The sequence below is a fragment of the Aegilops tauschii genome, chromosome 1, assembly GCF_002575655.3.
Source record: "Aegilops tauschii subsp. strangulata cultivar AL8/78 chromosome 1, Aet v6.0, whole genome shotgun sequence".
In the NCBI taxonomy this organism is placed as follows: Eukaryota; Viridiplantae; Streptophyta; class Magnoliopsida; order Poales; family Poaceae; genus Aegilops; species Aegilops tauschii.
In genome coordinates, this window is record NC_053035.3 from 506,800,187 (window position 1) to 506,816,780 (window position 16,594).

The window sequence follows — 16,594 nt, forward strand, 5'->3', positions numbered from 1 at the left end:
GGCCAGACCGCTGTCATCTGTATCATAATTCACTTCCCATTGCTTATAATAGGCAGAACGTACTGAAAAACGCCGCTCCTCGTGAGATGCCATGCAACATAGTCCTCTGTCTCCACATGGAATAATGGGATTTGTAGTATGCGTTCAGCATCAATGTGCCAGAAATTCTCCCGTATTAACATCTCATCCCATTCTCCCGTGATTGGGTCAATTACCTCATTCACTTTAGTAAGTACTTGGTTCCCCCTTACTGTTAAAACTTTTTTGGAGGCACTATTCGGGATACAACAGTCATCCCATATATTAATCTTTTCTCCATTGCCTACTCTCCAAATGTAACCCTTCTTGAATGTTTCAATTCCAGACCAAATGCTTTGCCACACATAGGATGACCCCTTCTTCAGTTGACAATTCAGAATATCTCCTGTAGGGTAGTACTTGGCTCTGAGAACTCATGCACATAATGAACCAAAGTTCTCAATTAGTCTCCAACACTGCTTCGCCAACATTGCCAAGTTAAAGCTATGAATATCCCGGAATCCCATACCTCCTCTCTCCTTCGGAATACACATCTTCCACCATGCAAACCAATGCATCCTTCGTTGGTCCTCCTCATCACCCCACCAATATTGCGACATTGCATCAGTGATTCCCTTGCAAATTTTATTCGGGAATTTAAATACGCCCATCGCATAAGTTGGGATGGCTTGGGCCACCGCTTTCAGTAAAGCCTCTTTGCCTCCGAATGAGAGAGTTCTCTCTTTCCATCCATTCACCATTGCTTGTATTCTTTCTATTATGTGTTTAAAGCAGTCAACACGGTCCACCCCTATCATGGATGGTAGACCCAAATATTTGTCTGAAATAGACTCCGTCATAATATTCAGAATTTGACATACTTCTGCCTTCACCTCCACATTTGTGTTAGGACTGAAAAATATAGAGCATTTTGATTCACTCACCAATTGACCTGAGGCTGCACAGTACTCATCTAAAATCCCACGCAGTGTGTTTGCATTGTGGGCGTCTGCTCTCATGAGAATAAGAGAATCGTCAGCAAAAAGTAAATGAGAAATCGTTGGCGAATCTCTGCACACCTGCACACCATTCAAGTTACGAACCTCCTCCTCATGAGCGATAAGGGCCGACAGTCCTTCAACACATAAGAGAAACAAATATGGGGAGAGGGGATCCCCCTGTCTCAAACCTCTCGTAGGTGAAAAAGGCAACGTTTCATTTGAGTTGTACCAAACCTTATACTCAACCGACCTTACGCAAGTCATCACCATTTGAATCCACTGAGCATGAAATCCCAATTTTGTGAGCATGGCCTCCAAGAATACCCACTCAACTCTGTCATATGCCTTGTGCATATCTAACTTGATTGCACATGTTCCAAACTTCCCCTTCTTTCTCTTCTTCATCGTATGTAAGTACTCATATGCCACTATGACGTTGTCAGTTATGATACGCCCTGGCACAAACGCACTCTGTGTCTCACTGATTATATCTGGAAGAAAAACCTTCAGGCGTGCTGTGAGCATTTTTTAGATCACCTTATAAACCACATTACATAAACTGATAGGCCTAAATTGGGTGATCTTCTCTGGGTTGTCCACTTTGGGAATCAACACGATAGTAGTAGAGTTCCAACCTTCTGGGATCGTACCTGTATTGACAGCCGCAAGAACCTCCTTCGTCAGATCTCCTCCGAGCAGGTGCCAAAACTTTTTATAAAAGATAGCATGTAATCCGTCCGGTCCAGGTGCTTTCAAATCACCAATACTGAATAAAGCTTTCCTGACCTCCTCCTATGTGTACGGATCCATAAGTGACTCATTCATATAATCCATAACACGCCTCTTAACTTTAGTTATAACATTCATCGCTGGTACATTAACTTCAGCAGAGAAGAGATGCTGAAAGTACTCAGTAATCAAACTTCGCATAGCTTCATTGTTCTCTTTCCATACACCTGAGTCATCAAGCAAACATAGCCAATGCAAAATTATGAAAGAAACTAATGTTCCGATCACCGAATTTTAGCCATTTTGCGTGGCTACGTTGTACCCAATAGATCTCTTCCTTCTCCAAATTTTCTTCTATCTCCATTAGCAATATTCTCTGCCTGTCTCCCGCCTCATCAGTGAGAGGGCCTGACCGCAGCAATTCCAACTCCGCCTTCAGCTCCTTCAAATGCCGATGGGGAGCCTTCAAGATCGAACGATCCCATTCATGCATGGTGGCGTGTACACTTGTTGTGCGCTCTGCAATGGGTGCCAACGGATTGGTTCGATCCCAAGCTTCAGCCACAATTTGCATAACATTCTCCTCTTGCAGCCACCTAGATTCAAAACACCTCTAATGGGTTCGCTGATGGTCCCCCTGTACATCTCCCTCCGTATCAATGAATATCGGTCTGTGATCAGACTTGGTATGTGCAGCATTAGTAATCTTTGCCTCAGGAAAAAGCCCATGAAACTGACCATTACATACCGCTCTGTTGAGGCGTTCTCTAAGTCTCCTCCTCCTCCAAGTATATAAATCACCACTACAACCCATGTCCTCCAATTTGCAATCATCTCGTTTGTACACGCTCTCAAACTTTTTAATGCGGTTTGCATGCTCCTTTAGACGATCGCTCAAGTACACACCAGCAAAACCAGCGCCAAATAGGAATCCCCCAAAAGGGGACCTCCTATACTTGCGCGCTGGCAAATAAGGCTGCACGCAGCCCCTCGCTCCCCGGGCGCGACCTTGGGCCGGCCAAGGTGTAGGGCGTGGCTCCCTTTTTTTTGTTTTCTGTTTTTTTTTGCTTCTTTTCAAAAGTTCGGAATTTCTAAAAAAGTTCAGAACTTCAAAAAATGTTCACTAAATGCAAAAAAATTGTTTCCTACTTCGAAAAATGTTCATGTATTCGGTAAAATGTTCAAAGTTTCTATAAAAGTAAAAAAACTTGAATTTTGATTGAACGTTTTCATTTTGTTGAAATTATTTTGTATTTAATGAAACAATTAGAATGTTTTATGAACATTTTGCATATTTGTAATAAAATTTAAATTGAATGAATTTTTTTCAATAGGGTAAACAAATATTGAATCTCATATTATTTTTCGAATTAGTTTAACATATTTTAATATGACGAACATTTCTTAGAAATTATGAATGTTTATTTTATTCGATGTAATTATTTTGAATTTGATGAACATATTTGAATTCAAGAATAATTTTTTATTATAAGTACAACTTTCGATATGAAGAATAGTTTTTAGAAATATATGACATTTTTTAATATAATGAACATTGTTTTATTTTGCTGAACACTTTTGGATTAAAAAAATGTTCACGATTTGAAAAAATGTTTGAAATTCGAAAAATGTCCCTGATTTCAGAAATCCAAGTGAATTTGGAAAAAACGAAAAAGAAAACACACACAAATATAAAAAAGGGAAATGAAAATTAGAAAACGAAAATTAGAAAAGAAAGGGAAAAGGCGAAAAATGAAGAAGAGAAAAAACCGAAAATTCAGTCTTTTTCTGGATGGCGACGAAGCAGCATGTAGAGCCACCGCGATTCGCCCAGCTCATGGCTGAAATTGACAGCAAGTTTATCCTCGTTCGTTTGCAGAATGCGGCGTCAGTCGTCATAAGGGTGAGCATTTTCCAAGGAGTGACTTTACTGAAAAGGTAGGTAGCACAGCACTCATTTGGGTTTTCTGACATACTGAAAACATAAATGATTTGATGGCCGGTCGACCGTGACATGAAGCAAAAACCAAGCAGTGATAATAAGCTCATATAATGAAACAAACTCAATTTAAGTTCGTGATGGATCAAATGCCATGCCCGTGTATAAGGACTTATTACAGAAGAGAGGTCTAGCTAGCGCTGGTTGGAAAGAAGAATAAATTCCAACAATGCATGCAGTTGCAAACAAATCAAAGCTGCTGACAATTAAAAACATGCACACTTACAACGTACTATAAGATCGACGTTAGTGTGGCTTCTTAATTGAGTATTACCGATGGAAGGAAAGGAGGTAGGCTAAACGCGGAGGTCTGAAACATGCTTCATCTTGTCATCCATCTGCTTCTGAGTCCAGTCAGCCTTGAACTCCCTGTGCAGATCCAGCATCCACAACTTGGTCAAGGATCCAAGGGTATCAATGCCATCAGGGACAGCATTCATCCCCAAGAGTGTCGTGATGTAGATCCCATCAACCAACGGCATGGCACCCTCTTCAATCACCAACTGCTTCACATCAGGCATGCGCTTTAAGACGAGCGTCTTGAGCAGCGGAAAGCACCCAGCAGAAAGAACCAATATGCCTTCACTGCTCACCCTGTTAAGGCTGAGATAAGTGAGCGCCGGTACGTGACATGCCAGCACCGGCAGAGGGTCTTTTTCCTCAAGATCGCACCAGCTTAGAGCCAGGTACTTGAGATACCTCCCAAGCTCCTGAAATATTGGGCAACTGAGTCCCGCCATGAACCAGCCACCTCTGACGATTAGCGTGCGGAGACTGGTCGAAGTTGGCTCGAATGCTTTGAAAGAAAGTGCCTCCTCCTCATCACTTGCTGACAAGAGTAAGCTTGAAAGTTGGGGCATACAGGAGAGGGCACGGAAAAGGTCGTCACAACTAGATGCATCGATGCTATCAATACAAACAGTCTGCAACCCGTGCATGTGCTTCAGCTGTAGCGCTACGTCTTTGCTGGCATGGACGGTCTCGAGGGTTTGCAGCTGTTGAAACCTGGAAATCATCTTAGGCGCTTCCACTCCGACCGAGTATCGGAACTCCGTCTGCTTCTCATCAGCGTACCTGTCAGCAAAAAGGTGACGTAGCTTCTCGGCCTTGACAATTCCTGACGGTAGCTTTTCTATTCTTGTGTGCTTGAGGTCCAGTGTCTCTAGGTTTGAGAGTTTATCAATAGTGTCTGGAAGAGACCTAACCTGGGTGCGCCTTAAGCCAATGTAGCGGAGATGGAACAGATTCCCGATGGATGCTGGTACTTGGTTGATTGGAGAGTCTTCAAGCTCGAGAACAGTAAGATAGATGGATTCAGAGAAAACTGAGGAAAGCATGTTGCTACAAGACCCAATCGACACCAACGTGCGGAGTCGTGTAAATTTGACTCCTCCTGGAGCTGTGTTATTGCTGTCACTCCAACCGCATGTCGAGAACCAACGAACTTGATCTGTGTCCAGGAGCATCAATTCGCCCTGGTCATTTGCGGAGCCAAACCTCTGCTCTTTCGCAACAGCGAGAGCTAGGTCTCGCACAATGTCATGCATCTTACAGGTACTAACCCTAAAGTGCTCATCCCGCTCCACAACTTGCAGCATATTCCGGTCGATGAGTTCCATGAGACACTCCTCCGCCACTTCCTCTGCAGTACAATCTTCTCTCTTTCTCGTGAATCCTTCAGCGATCCATAGCCGCACAAGGCTCTCCCGTGGCATTGGTTGGCCTTGAGGGAGCAAGGTGCAGTAAAGGAAACAGTTCCTGAGATAACCCGGCAAGTCATGGTAGCTCCGGTTAAGTATGGCTTGGACATGGTCATTTCCCTGCAGCTCGCTCCAGAGATGGTTGTATATCTGATTCCAGGTGTGCTCTGTTTGTTCCTTCGCGGACAATACGCGGCCAGAATATACAATGGCCAATGGCAGGCCATGACATCCCCGGACTACAGCAGCTGCCACCTTCTCAAGCTCCGGAGGGCACTTGCAGGCAGGGCTGTTGTTGTGGAAAGCTATTGAACAAAAGAGTTTGAATGACTCGACGCTACCCAAGGGCTGGAGTAGCAGGCGACGTCCCCGAGGAGCTAGAGCAGCAACATCTTCCCTCCGTGTTGTGATCATAACACGGCTTCCTTGGAGACCCTGAAATGCATTGCACATCCGAGTATATGCTTCTCTTTCCCACACATCATCAAGCACGATCAAGCATTTCCTGTCTTGCAATGTCTTCTGTATTGCCTCTGTTAACTCATAGACATCAGCGTGATGGCCCAAGGCCACGTCAACACTCGGCGGTGACTGCCGTTGTATCTTGGTGAGCAGTTTCGCTAGCAAATCAACTACATTATATATTTCTGACACCACAATCCAAGCATGAGCATCAGGAAAATTGTCTTTCTCCCGATCATACACAGTTTTCACAAGGGAAGTTTTTCCCAAGCCTCCCATTCCAGAAACTGTTATCAGCGTGGTTTCTTCCTCATTGGTGGTCAGCCATTCAGTCAACTTACTCCTGTTTTCATCAATTCCCACAAGATCCTCATCACTAACAAGCTCTGGAAAGGAACCTTCAGGCTTCTTCCTACCAATGTCTGCATCCTCATTTTCACTGGACTGGACTGTTATACTCCCGTAATTTCGCATTTCTATGACGCATCTGATCTCCTCCTCTATCTGTATGACATCTTCAAGAATTAATTTTCGCGTTTCTATGACGCATCTGATCTCCTCCTCTATCTGTATGACATCTTCAAGAATTATACTGAAAACCGTTATGTGGCGTGAACTTCTGATGTCGTACCAGCGTAGGAAGCCATCTTCCTTGAGCTTGAGAGCCTCATACGAGTACCTGTCAATTACATCCTCAACATGGTAGGCCAGCTTCCGGACGTCTGCAATCCAACCCTTGATGACATTATTGGTGAGATGTGTTGTGCCAAAATCACGCATTACATTATTCATCGCCTTTAGCTGTACCCCAAATTCTTCGATCTTGACTGGCAATTCATATAGGCTAGCAACTTTCTTCGACAACTTCTTTCTGACAGCTGATACTTCATTATTCAAACCGACTGACCCAATCTTTGACAAAGCATGGAGTATAGCCTCCGCCATTTGCTCCTGAAAAACCACCGACAATGACCAAGTTACATAAAACATCAACACTCCTTGGAAAAGATGTGGTATATGTTACGTTTATAAAGGATGTTAAAACACTCGTATGTTGTTGCTTAATACTTCAAATGTTTAGCCAATTTGTTAATTCACTGTGATTAATTATCTTCCGCCACAACATGCAGGATTGCGCTATTACAGCTCTCAAACACACCAAGAATGGAGCGGATGAAACAACAACTATATTAATCACTAATAATTTATTAGGGCTTACCGTTGCAAATGGGGAAAGGGAATTTTAGATAAAGGAAGTGGAAATAGAAAATTATCGTGGAAACAGAAGACTGTTTTCTGACAGAACTCCAATGGAAATAGACTTTCCATAGCCAACTGTGTGGAAATTTCCCTTTCTTTTAATTTGTGTGTACGACCCACTCCATCCCAACACATAAACAGGTTTGGCCCAGCCCAATCTATCCACAAAAACCTAATCTTCCCATACTTTTTGTAACACCCTAGATTTCCACGAATCAAGCTCCGATAAATCATGCTCTTGGACTTCCTTAATCCATCTTTCAATGTATTCATTCATTGAATCAAAAATACGACGGCACAGATGCTTCGGGCTCGTCGATCGAAAAACACTACTCGTTTGCCCAAATCGGAGTTCTCATTCCAAGCGCTATGATTATTATTTATTTCGACTTCGTGTTATATAAAAGTGAAAGAAAAAAACAGGGTTGTACAATCCCCATGGCTTATCCCTTGCCTCCACCACGTGAGCTCCTACTGATCCACATCTCCAAGGTCGGCCTCCCCTCCTTGACTCTCACGCACGAGTCAAGGACCTACTAGTGCAGCTGGAGCGCGTGAACTACATAAAACCACCACATTGCACTATTGGAATCGGCTAGTTTGGCTTGTGAGAAGATAAGCCCAACTTCACCGCGCCACTCCATCCTGTCCGCGTGCGTCCGTTTGAGGTAAAACGGACGAACCAGACGGCCCAGCGCGCGGGCGCAAACGGACTTTTGTCCGTTTTCTTTCCGCTTTCGACCCATCCCGGCCCAAGTTTGCGCCGCTTTTGGGGTGAAACGGACAGCACGCGAATGCGCGGGCCGTCTACGCGTGTCCTCCCTGGCCCGCCCGTCGGTGGCACAGGGACGTCTTTTTCTATCCGTCCCCTCCCTCCCTCCGGCCGCACCCGCTCAACTCTTCTCCACTCTTCCCCTCGCCGTCGCCGCTGCCATTGCAGCTCGGACGCGTGCTCGCCCAACCCCTTCCCCTCTGCGCCCCCGAGCTACCCAACCACGGCCACCTCATTTGCGCACCCGCCAGCCGGATTTGGGGCGGATCCGGTCGGTCTTGAGCTCGCCCGGCTATGGGAGGCCACGCCGCGCCATGGACAGGCCGGGCACCGGGCCGAAAGGCCCTGGCAAGGCCGCATGCAAGCAGTGGCTCCTCCTCTAGCCGCTCGGATCTACACCGTCGGTGGTCCGCTGGCAGATACACGAATGGCGGTCGGCCGGGCTCGGTGCTAGCCCAAAAGCTCATCGGCACACCGTTGCCGCTCATTAAGTACGACGACTGCCCAAAGAAGGTCGTGCGCCGCGCGTCTACAACGCCGGAACATTCCGGATGGGTGTTCATCAAGTGCTTAAACGATGGGGTATGTGCTATTGTTAGCTTTGATTGTGCTCTCGGATTTGACTAGTTGTGCTAACTTAAAATTTTATTGTGTAGCACGGATGCAAGTTTTGGTATTGGGAAGAAGAGTACATCGATATATTGATAGCGCGCAATTTAATAGATGTTTCGTGCACTTTTAGCTAGAATAGATGCTAGAGATGAGACTAGTGCATATGTTGGTAGAATAGAGGCTAGACATGAGAGTAGATGCGAGGAAGCAACCTCTACTTCTTTAGACTCGAAGAAGAAAGAAGCACGCAAGATCGAGACTCCTCCGCAGATCAACAATGAGTGCATCGAGAAGGCACTAACCCAACTCAAGGGAGGAGTTATGGAAGTTGTATATCTTCTAAAATGTATTCTTGTGGTTCTTATTTTTTTTGGTCTTGCTTTTCTAGTCAAAATTTGGTGATGTATTCCCATGTACCAAAAATGAATGAAGAAGAAAAATTAAGGACTCGCAAAGAAAAATGCACGCGGACAGGATGCGGCTGGAATGCGTCCGCGCGTTGGGCGCACGGAAACCGCATCCCAGAAACTGTCCGGACACGACCCCATCACCCTACCAAAACGGACAGAATCAGGGCAAAGCGGACGTCCGTTTGGAGTCGCGCGGTGGAGTTGGCCTAAGGAAAGATAGAGGAAGGTTGGGCATGGGGCTGCAGAGTTGTGTGTGGTGCTGCACCTACCATGTCATCGATCCTGTGCACAAGTGCTTGACCAATAGGAAGAAAGTATGCATTAAGGAAATTGTGTGTTTTCTTTGCTTATTAAAACATAGTAAAGAACAGACCAAAAATCATTAGAAAGCTCTGATTTTTTGTCAACAACACTGGTTAGCTTACTTCCTGATTTTTTTTGAAACTATGATGATTTGTATAGCAAATTCGGAAAATATACACCCTAATGCAGAAAAATCAAAACTATCACCCTGTCGGCCTCATGTTGGCTGAAGAGAGACTTTTTCGGCCAACAATTGGCCAAAAAGGACTTTTCGGCCTCTTTGGCCAACACCTGCTCTACTGTTTTAGAAAATTCATATCAATTAGGATTTTTAGTATTTTAATTTGATTCTTTTTGCATTAGATTAGAAGTTTTATGAAGTTTCTGTAGATATCAAGTTTGACTAGATTTGAAAGTTTGAATTTGAATTTTAATGAATTTGCTCAAATCACTAGATTGCCTATAATTTGAGCTAGGAGTATTTTTTCAGATGATTCTTTTTGCTACTGGTTCTTTGTGACTTTGTTTATCAGTAGTAATTAATTGGCGAATTTTATAATTATTTAAAATTAGGTTTTTATGAAAACAGTTCTGTTTTAGTGTTTTATAGGTTTTATGCCATTTCTTTTAATTTTAATTGCTTTAAATTGTTTTCTTTAGGTTTTTTTGACATATTCTTTTTGTTTCTGTTTAGTTATCAGTAGCTAATAACTTAACAGAAACTAAAAGAATATGTCAAAAAATAAATAAAACAATTTAAAGCAATTAAAATTAAAAGAAATAGCACAAAACCTATAAAACACTAAAACAGAACTGTTTTCGTGAAAACCTAATTTTAAATAATCCTAAAATTCACCAATTAATTACTACTGATAAACAAAGTCACAAAGAACCAGTAGAAAAAAGAACCATCTAAAAAGAATACACCTAGCTCAAATTGTAGGCAATCTAGTGATTTGAGCAAATTCATAAAAATTCAAATTCAGACTTTCAAATCTAGTCAAACTTGATATCTACAGAAACTTCATAAAATTTATAATCTAATGCGAAAAGAATCAAATTAAAATACTAAAAATCCTAATTGATATGAATTTTCTAAAACAGTAGAGCCGGTGTTGGCCGAAAAGTCTTTTTTGGCCAGCGGTTGGCCGAAAAGTCCCTCTTCGGCCAATGGTAGGTCGAAAAGTCCCTCTTCGGCCAACAGGAGGCCGACAGGGTGATACTTTTGATTTTTCTGCATTAGGGTGTATAGTTTCCGAATTTGTTATAAAAATCATCATAGTTTCAAAAAAAAGTCTTCCATCCTTCTTGCCAAGTTTCAGATTTTCTGGAGTTTGCTTGAATTTTCTGGAATTAGAAAATTGGAAAACTCATTGTTCGGGGTCGAGTTTTGGCATTCTCATGTTTTATATTACTTTCCTGTTCTTGTATAAAGCTTAAATATAGACTCAAGAATACAAATACTCCCTCCATTTTCATATAGAAGGTCACAAACTCAAATTACACGTATCAAGATAAAAATTAATGTGTGCTTTACAAGCCAATTTGTTTTCTCGTTTACGGGGTTAATTAATAGGGTGCATGTACATTAGAGGAAATTGAGTGGCCGTGAGAGAGGAAGCAGGTGAGTTTGTCATTATCATCCACTACATGCATGCTAGTAATTAAGCCATGGGTTAATAGTACGAGGAAACATCATTAATATTTGCCTCGATTACTGTTGGTGGCCTTGTATAGATGTAAAATGTGTTTTTCATAGTGGCCTTGTATACAAAAATAGAGGAAGTATGATTTTTAACCCAATTTTTTCAACCTTTTTCATGCATTTTTAGTTCAAATTTGAATAATATTCGTTAAATTTCTAGAAATGCACTTAGTGGCTTAAATAATGCAAACAAACTTTGAAAAATGAGAAATTTTCACATGGATCTTCTAGTGGTGTATCTTGGGTGCAGAAAAAAATATAGTGCCAATGGATGAAGCATCGGCCACATCGGCCTAGAAACAAACCCGTTCCCTCTCGAAACCACGTTTCTTCGTGTGAGATAGTCCTGTTTCCAAAGGTTGTGCATCATAAATTTTCTGAAACTTTCTCAAGTTTTTACCATGCACTACAGGGATTATATGATGACACCGTGCTAAATTTCATGTTTTTCAGAGTTTGTTTGCAGTTTTTGGAATAAAAAGTGATAGAACTCCACGTTTTTCAGTGAATCTTAGCACCCTCATGTTTGGAAATACTTTCATTTTCTTGCATGAGGCCTAACGTAGACTCGAGAACACAAATATGATTTTTCAATATAATTTTGATAACCATTTCAAGCACTTACAGTTCAAATTTGAATTATATCCGCTAAATATCTACAAATCATTTAACGGTTTAGATATAGAAAACGGACTCCGAAAGATGCCAAATTTTTACATAGCTCATATAATGGTTTGTATTGAGTGTAGAAAAAACTTCAATGCCAACGGATGAAGCGTTGGTCGTTTCACCTTCAAACTAGATGCGTTCACTATCGAAACCATGTGTCTTCCTTGGAGGTTATTCAATTTCTAAGCAATGTATGTCATAACTTTTACGAAACCTTCTCAATTTTTTAACATGCACTACATGGATTGTATGATGAAATCATGCAAAGTTTCATGCTTTTCGGAGTTCGTTTGCATTTTTTGAAATTTAAAAACCTAAACACTCCATGTTTGGGGTAGAGTCTTGGCGCCCTCATGATTCGAATTACTTTCATTTGCTTTTATAGGTCCTAAATATGGACTCGGGAATACATATATGATTTTTCAATACAATTTTGCCGACTTTTTCATTCAATGGTAGTTCAAATTTTTATGTAATGGCGATAAATGTCTAGAAACACACGTCATTGTTTAAATATAGCAAACCGACTCCGAAAGATGCCAAATTTTTACATGCGCCATGCAATGGCATACATTGAGTGTAGAACAAATTCAATGCCACCGGCTGAAGCACGGTCGCATCGCCAAAATTTTATTATATTCACTAAAATGTCGAGTGCCTACAAAAATCACTTCATGAATATAAATGGAAAGTTGAGGGGTGGGAGTACAAAATAAATTGTGTAGAAACTAAACGAGCATGAAACAGAAAAGGAAAACAAATAATGTACAAACGATAAGAAACAACAAAAGGGAGAAGAAAATGGAAAAGTTAATTGTTTGTCATGTGCAATAACAATACACTGGCAAAGAGAAAGGACATGAAAATAAAAAATAAAAAATGTTTGCCGAGTGCTAAAAGAAAAAGAACTCGGCAAAGATTTGTTTGACGAGTGCAAAAAGAAAAGAACTAGGCAAATATTTCTTTGCCCAGTGCAAAAAAATAAATAAACTCGACAAATAAGTCTTTGCCCGGTGCAAGAAAAAAACTTGGGAAACAATTCTTTGCTGGGTGCCCCTATAAAATGCACTAGGCAAACTTTTAGAACTGGGGGAAATATCAGATTCTAGTAGTGTTGGCACCTAGGTTTGCATAAAAACATCAGTTTACTATTTTTTGCCAGAAATCATTGATTCTCGGCCTAATCTTTTGCAAAAAGCACTAGTTGACAGATTGGCCCATTTGACGACGATTATGACACATGGAGTCCACCATTTGCTGACGTGGTGTAACAGTTCTCTATAAACACTGTTAGATGAGGTCTTTTTGCCAAAAACTCCCCCTGCATCTCAGCGGCGAGTACAAGCGCGTCGAGCAGGCCCTGGTTTCCGCATAGGGGCAGGCGCGGCGACCACGGCTAGTTCGCCGGCCGGCGAGTACATTGGAATGTCTGCCAAATTTCCGTATCGTGAATATTTCCGGGAGTTCAATTGGATCCGCCGGATTTTTAGTGGGGCCTCACTAGTATGTAAAATTTTACAACGGTATTCGGTTTCTTAATATAAGTCTTTAAGAGATTTTGATACGAATTACATACAGATGTATATAGACATATTTTAGAATGCAGATTCACTCATTTTGCTCTGTATGTAATCCATATTAGAATCTCTAAAAACACTTATATCTAGAATTTGTGGCAGATTGCAACTACTAGTAAGTATGTTACTTGTAGGATTTTTTTAGTTTACTACAACTACTGTTACTTGTAGGCTTTTCTTATTTACAATAGCTATTGTTACTTGAAGGATACATTGTAGGGATAAGACCATCAAGATGAAATTGTCAAATTTGCACACGGAAGTAAATCAAGCAATGGATCTATGTTGGTGGTCACCCTTGAATGATGGAGTTCTCGTATTGCTTATGTTGTCATTGAACTTTAGATGTGACATATGTCAACTTCTCAACCTTGGACTATGGGTGCTTTAAGTTTGTGTCCTCATTGAACTTTGAACTATGGGTGTGACATATGTCATCTTATTTTGCTAAACTCGTGAATGGTTTATGTTTATCTCAAGTGCTTGAGGGTTGTCCACCTGATGTCCAAATTTCTGTGCACTTGTTGTATAATTTTTTGGTGTATTTGCTGTCAAAGTGTCAGTGTTGATACTGTCTAAATTTAAGTGATGGAGTGTTGTCCAAAATTGGCTGCTTTTGATGTCCAAATGTCAGTGTGCCTGCTGTCCAAACTTGGGTGTATTTGCTGTCAAAGTTTCAAACTTTCAGTGTTGATGCTGTCCAAATTTCAGTGAATTTGTGGTACAGTTTTTTTGGTGTACTTGCTATAAAAATTTCAGTGTTGATGATGTTGAAATTTCAGTAAGCCAAATCAAGTCATTTGCTGCTATTTTTCTATGTCTTGGTGAAAAAAGTTGCTAGTTAGCACATACTCCCTCTGTCCTTTAAAAAGTGTACTTCCAACTTTGTTGAAGGGTCAAACTATCTTAAAGTTTGACCGAGCTTGTGCGAAAATATATCAACAAGATGATGTGCAGTGCACAGTGCATGCACACGAGCTGCCGAGTTGGACCGAGCGCACAAAGCTCGGGTCGAGCCTGGGAATGAGGCTCGCCTGAGCAGTTAGCTCAGGCTGGTTCGGCTCGTGCTGCTAATGTCTGGTTCGGCCCGAGCACGGCTCGGCTCGGCTCGCGTCCAGGTATAGCAACAGTGGTGACTGGGGTGCCCGCCCGAGCTGCCTCTTGAAGACAACACAAGTTCGATCCTGTTTTTTCGGACGTTCTAACTTGCATGTGTTGCAGTTTTATATGATCTGTTGGGCATTTAGGTGTATGCTATGATGTTAATAACGTACTCCACAACATTCGTATGACAATGTTTAAGGAACACTATCCTAATCATCTCTTGAAGGGCAATAAATATGTGAATTCTTGTGGGGAAAGAACCCACTGGGAGTACAAAAAAAAACAATGCCGAAAATCTGTTTTTTGAGGGAGGAATTAATGCCGGACGTCTACTTACTAGTCTGAAACAAATTCATTAATTTACCTGGAAGATAGAGTATACAACTTAACTTGAGAGCAGTCAACAAGAAAGTAAGGGTATACCTATTGAAGACTTAATCTGGAACCATGTATGCGTCGCACAAACCACAGACTACAACTTGTAGTAAGATCGATGTCTGGGATCAAATCCTGTATAGAAATATATGTAAAAAAGATGCTTTCAGTTGTATTATCTAGACTAAAACTTGGGTATATATGTAACTAAATTGCAGCCTTTGGTAGTATTTTGAAAGCTTACGACCATAGTGTAAGATGACCCGACGGAGTGATTGACGGAAACAAGACTTTAATTAAGTAACCTCAACGAAAAACAAGTTATATATGTAACTAAGATCGACGGATTGTGGCCGCCAGAGCAAATAGCTGCCGTTGCGTTCGGTGACCAGGCCGGACGAAATCGCTGCCGCCATAGCCTCCCCCGGACGAAACCATTACAGTTGGGATCGATTAAGAGAATGACGTTCGATCGAGAGTCAACAAAGATATAGACAAGGGAAGAGATAATGAAGGTAGCGGTTTCTGGTTTGGCTAGATCAAACCCCGATGATGTGTATAAAAGATGAAAGTACCGATCGAGCGAGCCTCTATAGCTGGATATATAAACTCCGATGTGTAGAGCTAAAACTACGAATCCGCAAGAAAATCTAGGTACCACTCTACATCGATATTGGAAGTTTTCGTAGATGATCAGCAGTGTTAAATAGATATATTGGAACTAACATAGTATCGGAGGAGCACCAAGAAGAAATACCAACCTGTTAGCGACGGAGTGCATGCGAGCGTCTCTCTCTGTGAGGGAGGAGGAGGACAGACAGTTGGCCGATGCGTCTGGGACTTATTCATATGTCTGTACATGAGCGCAGTACTGAATTATCTCCCATCTCTGCACTGATTGATGTGCACTTGGCTCTTCAATTTTAATATGTACTAGTATTACTCCGTGTTAGAAGCTACTACTGGATCTAGATCTGCACAACCCAGACTGGATCTAGATCTGCCACAAGTGTGAAATACTGAGGAGGAGACTTTTCTTAGATGAATGAGGGAAGACTTTGTGTACATATCCATATAGATTACCTCCGTATAACTATATATGTACGCATAGCATTTAATCATACTCCCACTCTTCCCGTTTACAGGCCTCAAGAAAGGTGTGTAATAGCGCCAACTTTACATTCGGATATCTGGACTGTTTGTTCATTGTAAAAATAAGTCATTACATTTGATACCACCAATGGTACCAAAAAAAAAGTGTATACTGCTAGCTGAGCCTAATTCAGCTGGTCTCATTGCCTCAACCACCCCCCAGGCCACGCGCGCATTTTGACCCCCTACGATCTCGTGGCGCCTGGTACTGCCTAAGCCACCACCTCATCGGTGGCGCGCATCAACAATTGAAACTATTGGACCAAACTCATTTTGATGAAATAGGCTTTTGCCCCGCTATATTAATATAGCAACCACCCAATACAAAAATTCAAACGCTGGGGCAAACAACACAATCATGCCCAAAAGAAAAACAGGAGAAAAACAAGAGAAAGAAATGCAAGCATCACCGGATCAATGAAAGTTGTAGTATCCCGTAACCGCTGCGCCCACCGGATACATCCATCATGCTCCAATGCCACCGAGTCGCCGCAACACCTTCAAGAAGGACTGCAATGACGACGACACCGCTGCCCGGACTAATCTTAGGATTTCTCCCGTTACACGGAGGGAAACGGAGGATAGGTACTCTCGACGCCCTTCAAGAAGGTTGGTGGCGCCCGCAAGCGTCACCGCATCGGTGCCGGGAAGACCCGAGAGGGATTTCACCCTACCCCTCACACCGACAACCCAGGACCAACCGGCGGCTCCACCATGACAACCGCCCACCAACATGTGCCACCACA

General features: G+C 42.1%; 1 protein-coding gene across 1 annotated transcript; it reads right to left on the reverse strand.

Annotated features, from left to right (window-relative positions):
- Positions 1–3,309: 3,309 nt before the first annotated feature.
- LOC109766826 (disease resistance protein RPM1-like) lies at positions 3,310–15,745 on the reverse strand. The gene is made up of 3 exons (XM_020325592.3): positions 15,458–15,745; positions 14,745–14,831; positions 3,310–6,860 (listed from the first exon to the last, which is right to left on the reverse strand). Exon 3 carries the CDS (start codon positions 6,852–6,854, stop codon positions 4,044–4,046), a length of 2,811 nt encoding a protein of 936 aa, XP_020181181.1. The 5' UTR covers positions 6,855–6,860; positions 14,745–14,831; positions 15,458–15,745; the 3' UTR covers positions 3,310–4,043.
- Between the last annotated feature and the right edge of the window lie 849 nt (positions 15,746–16,594).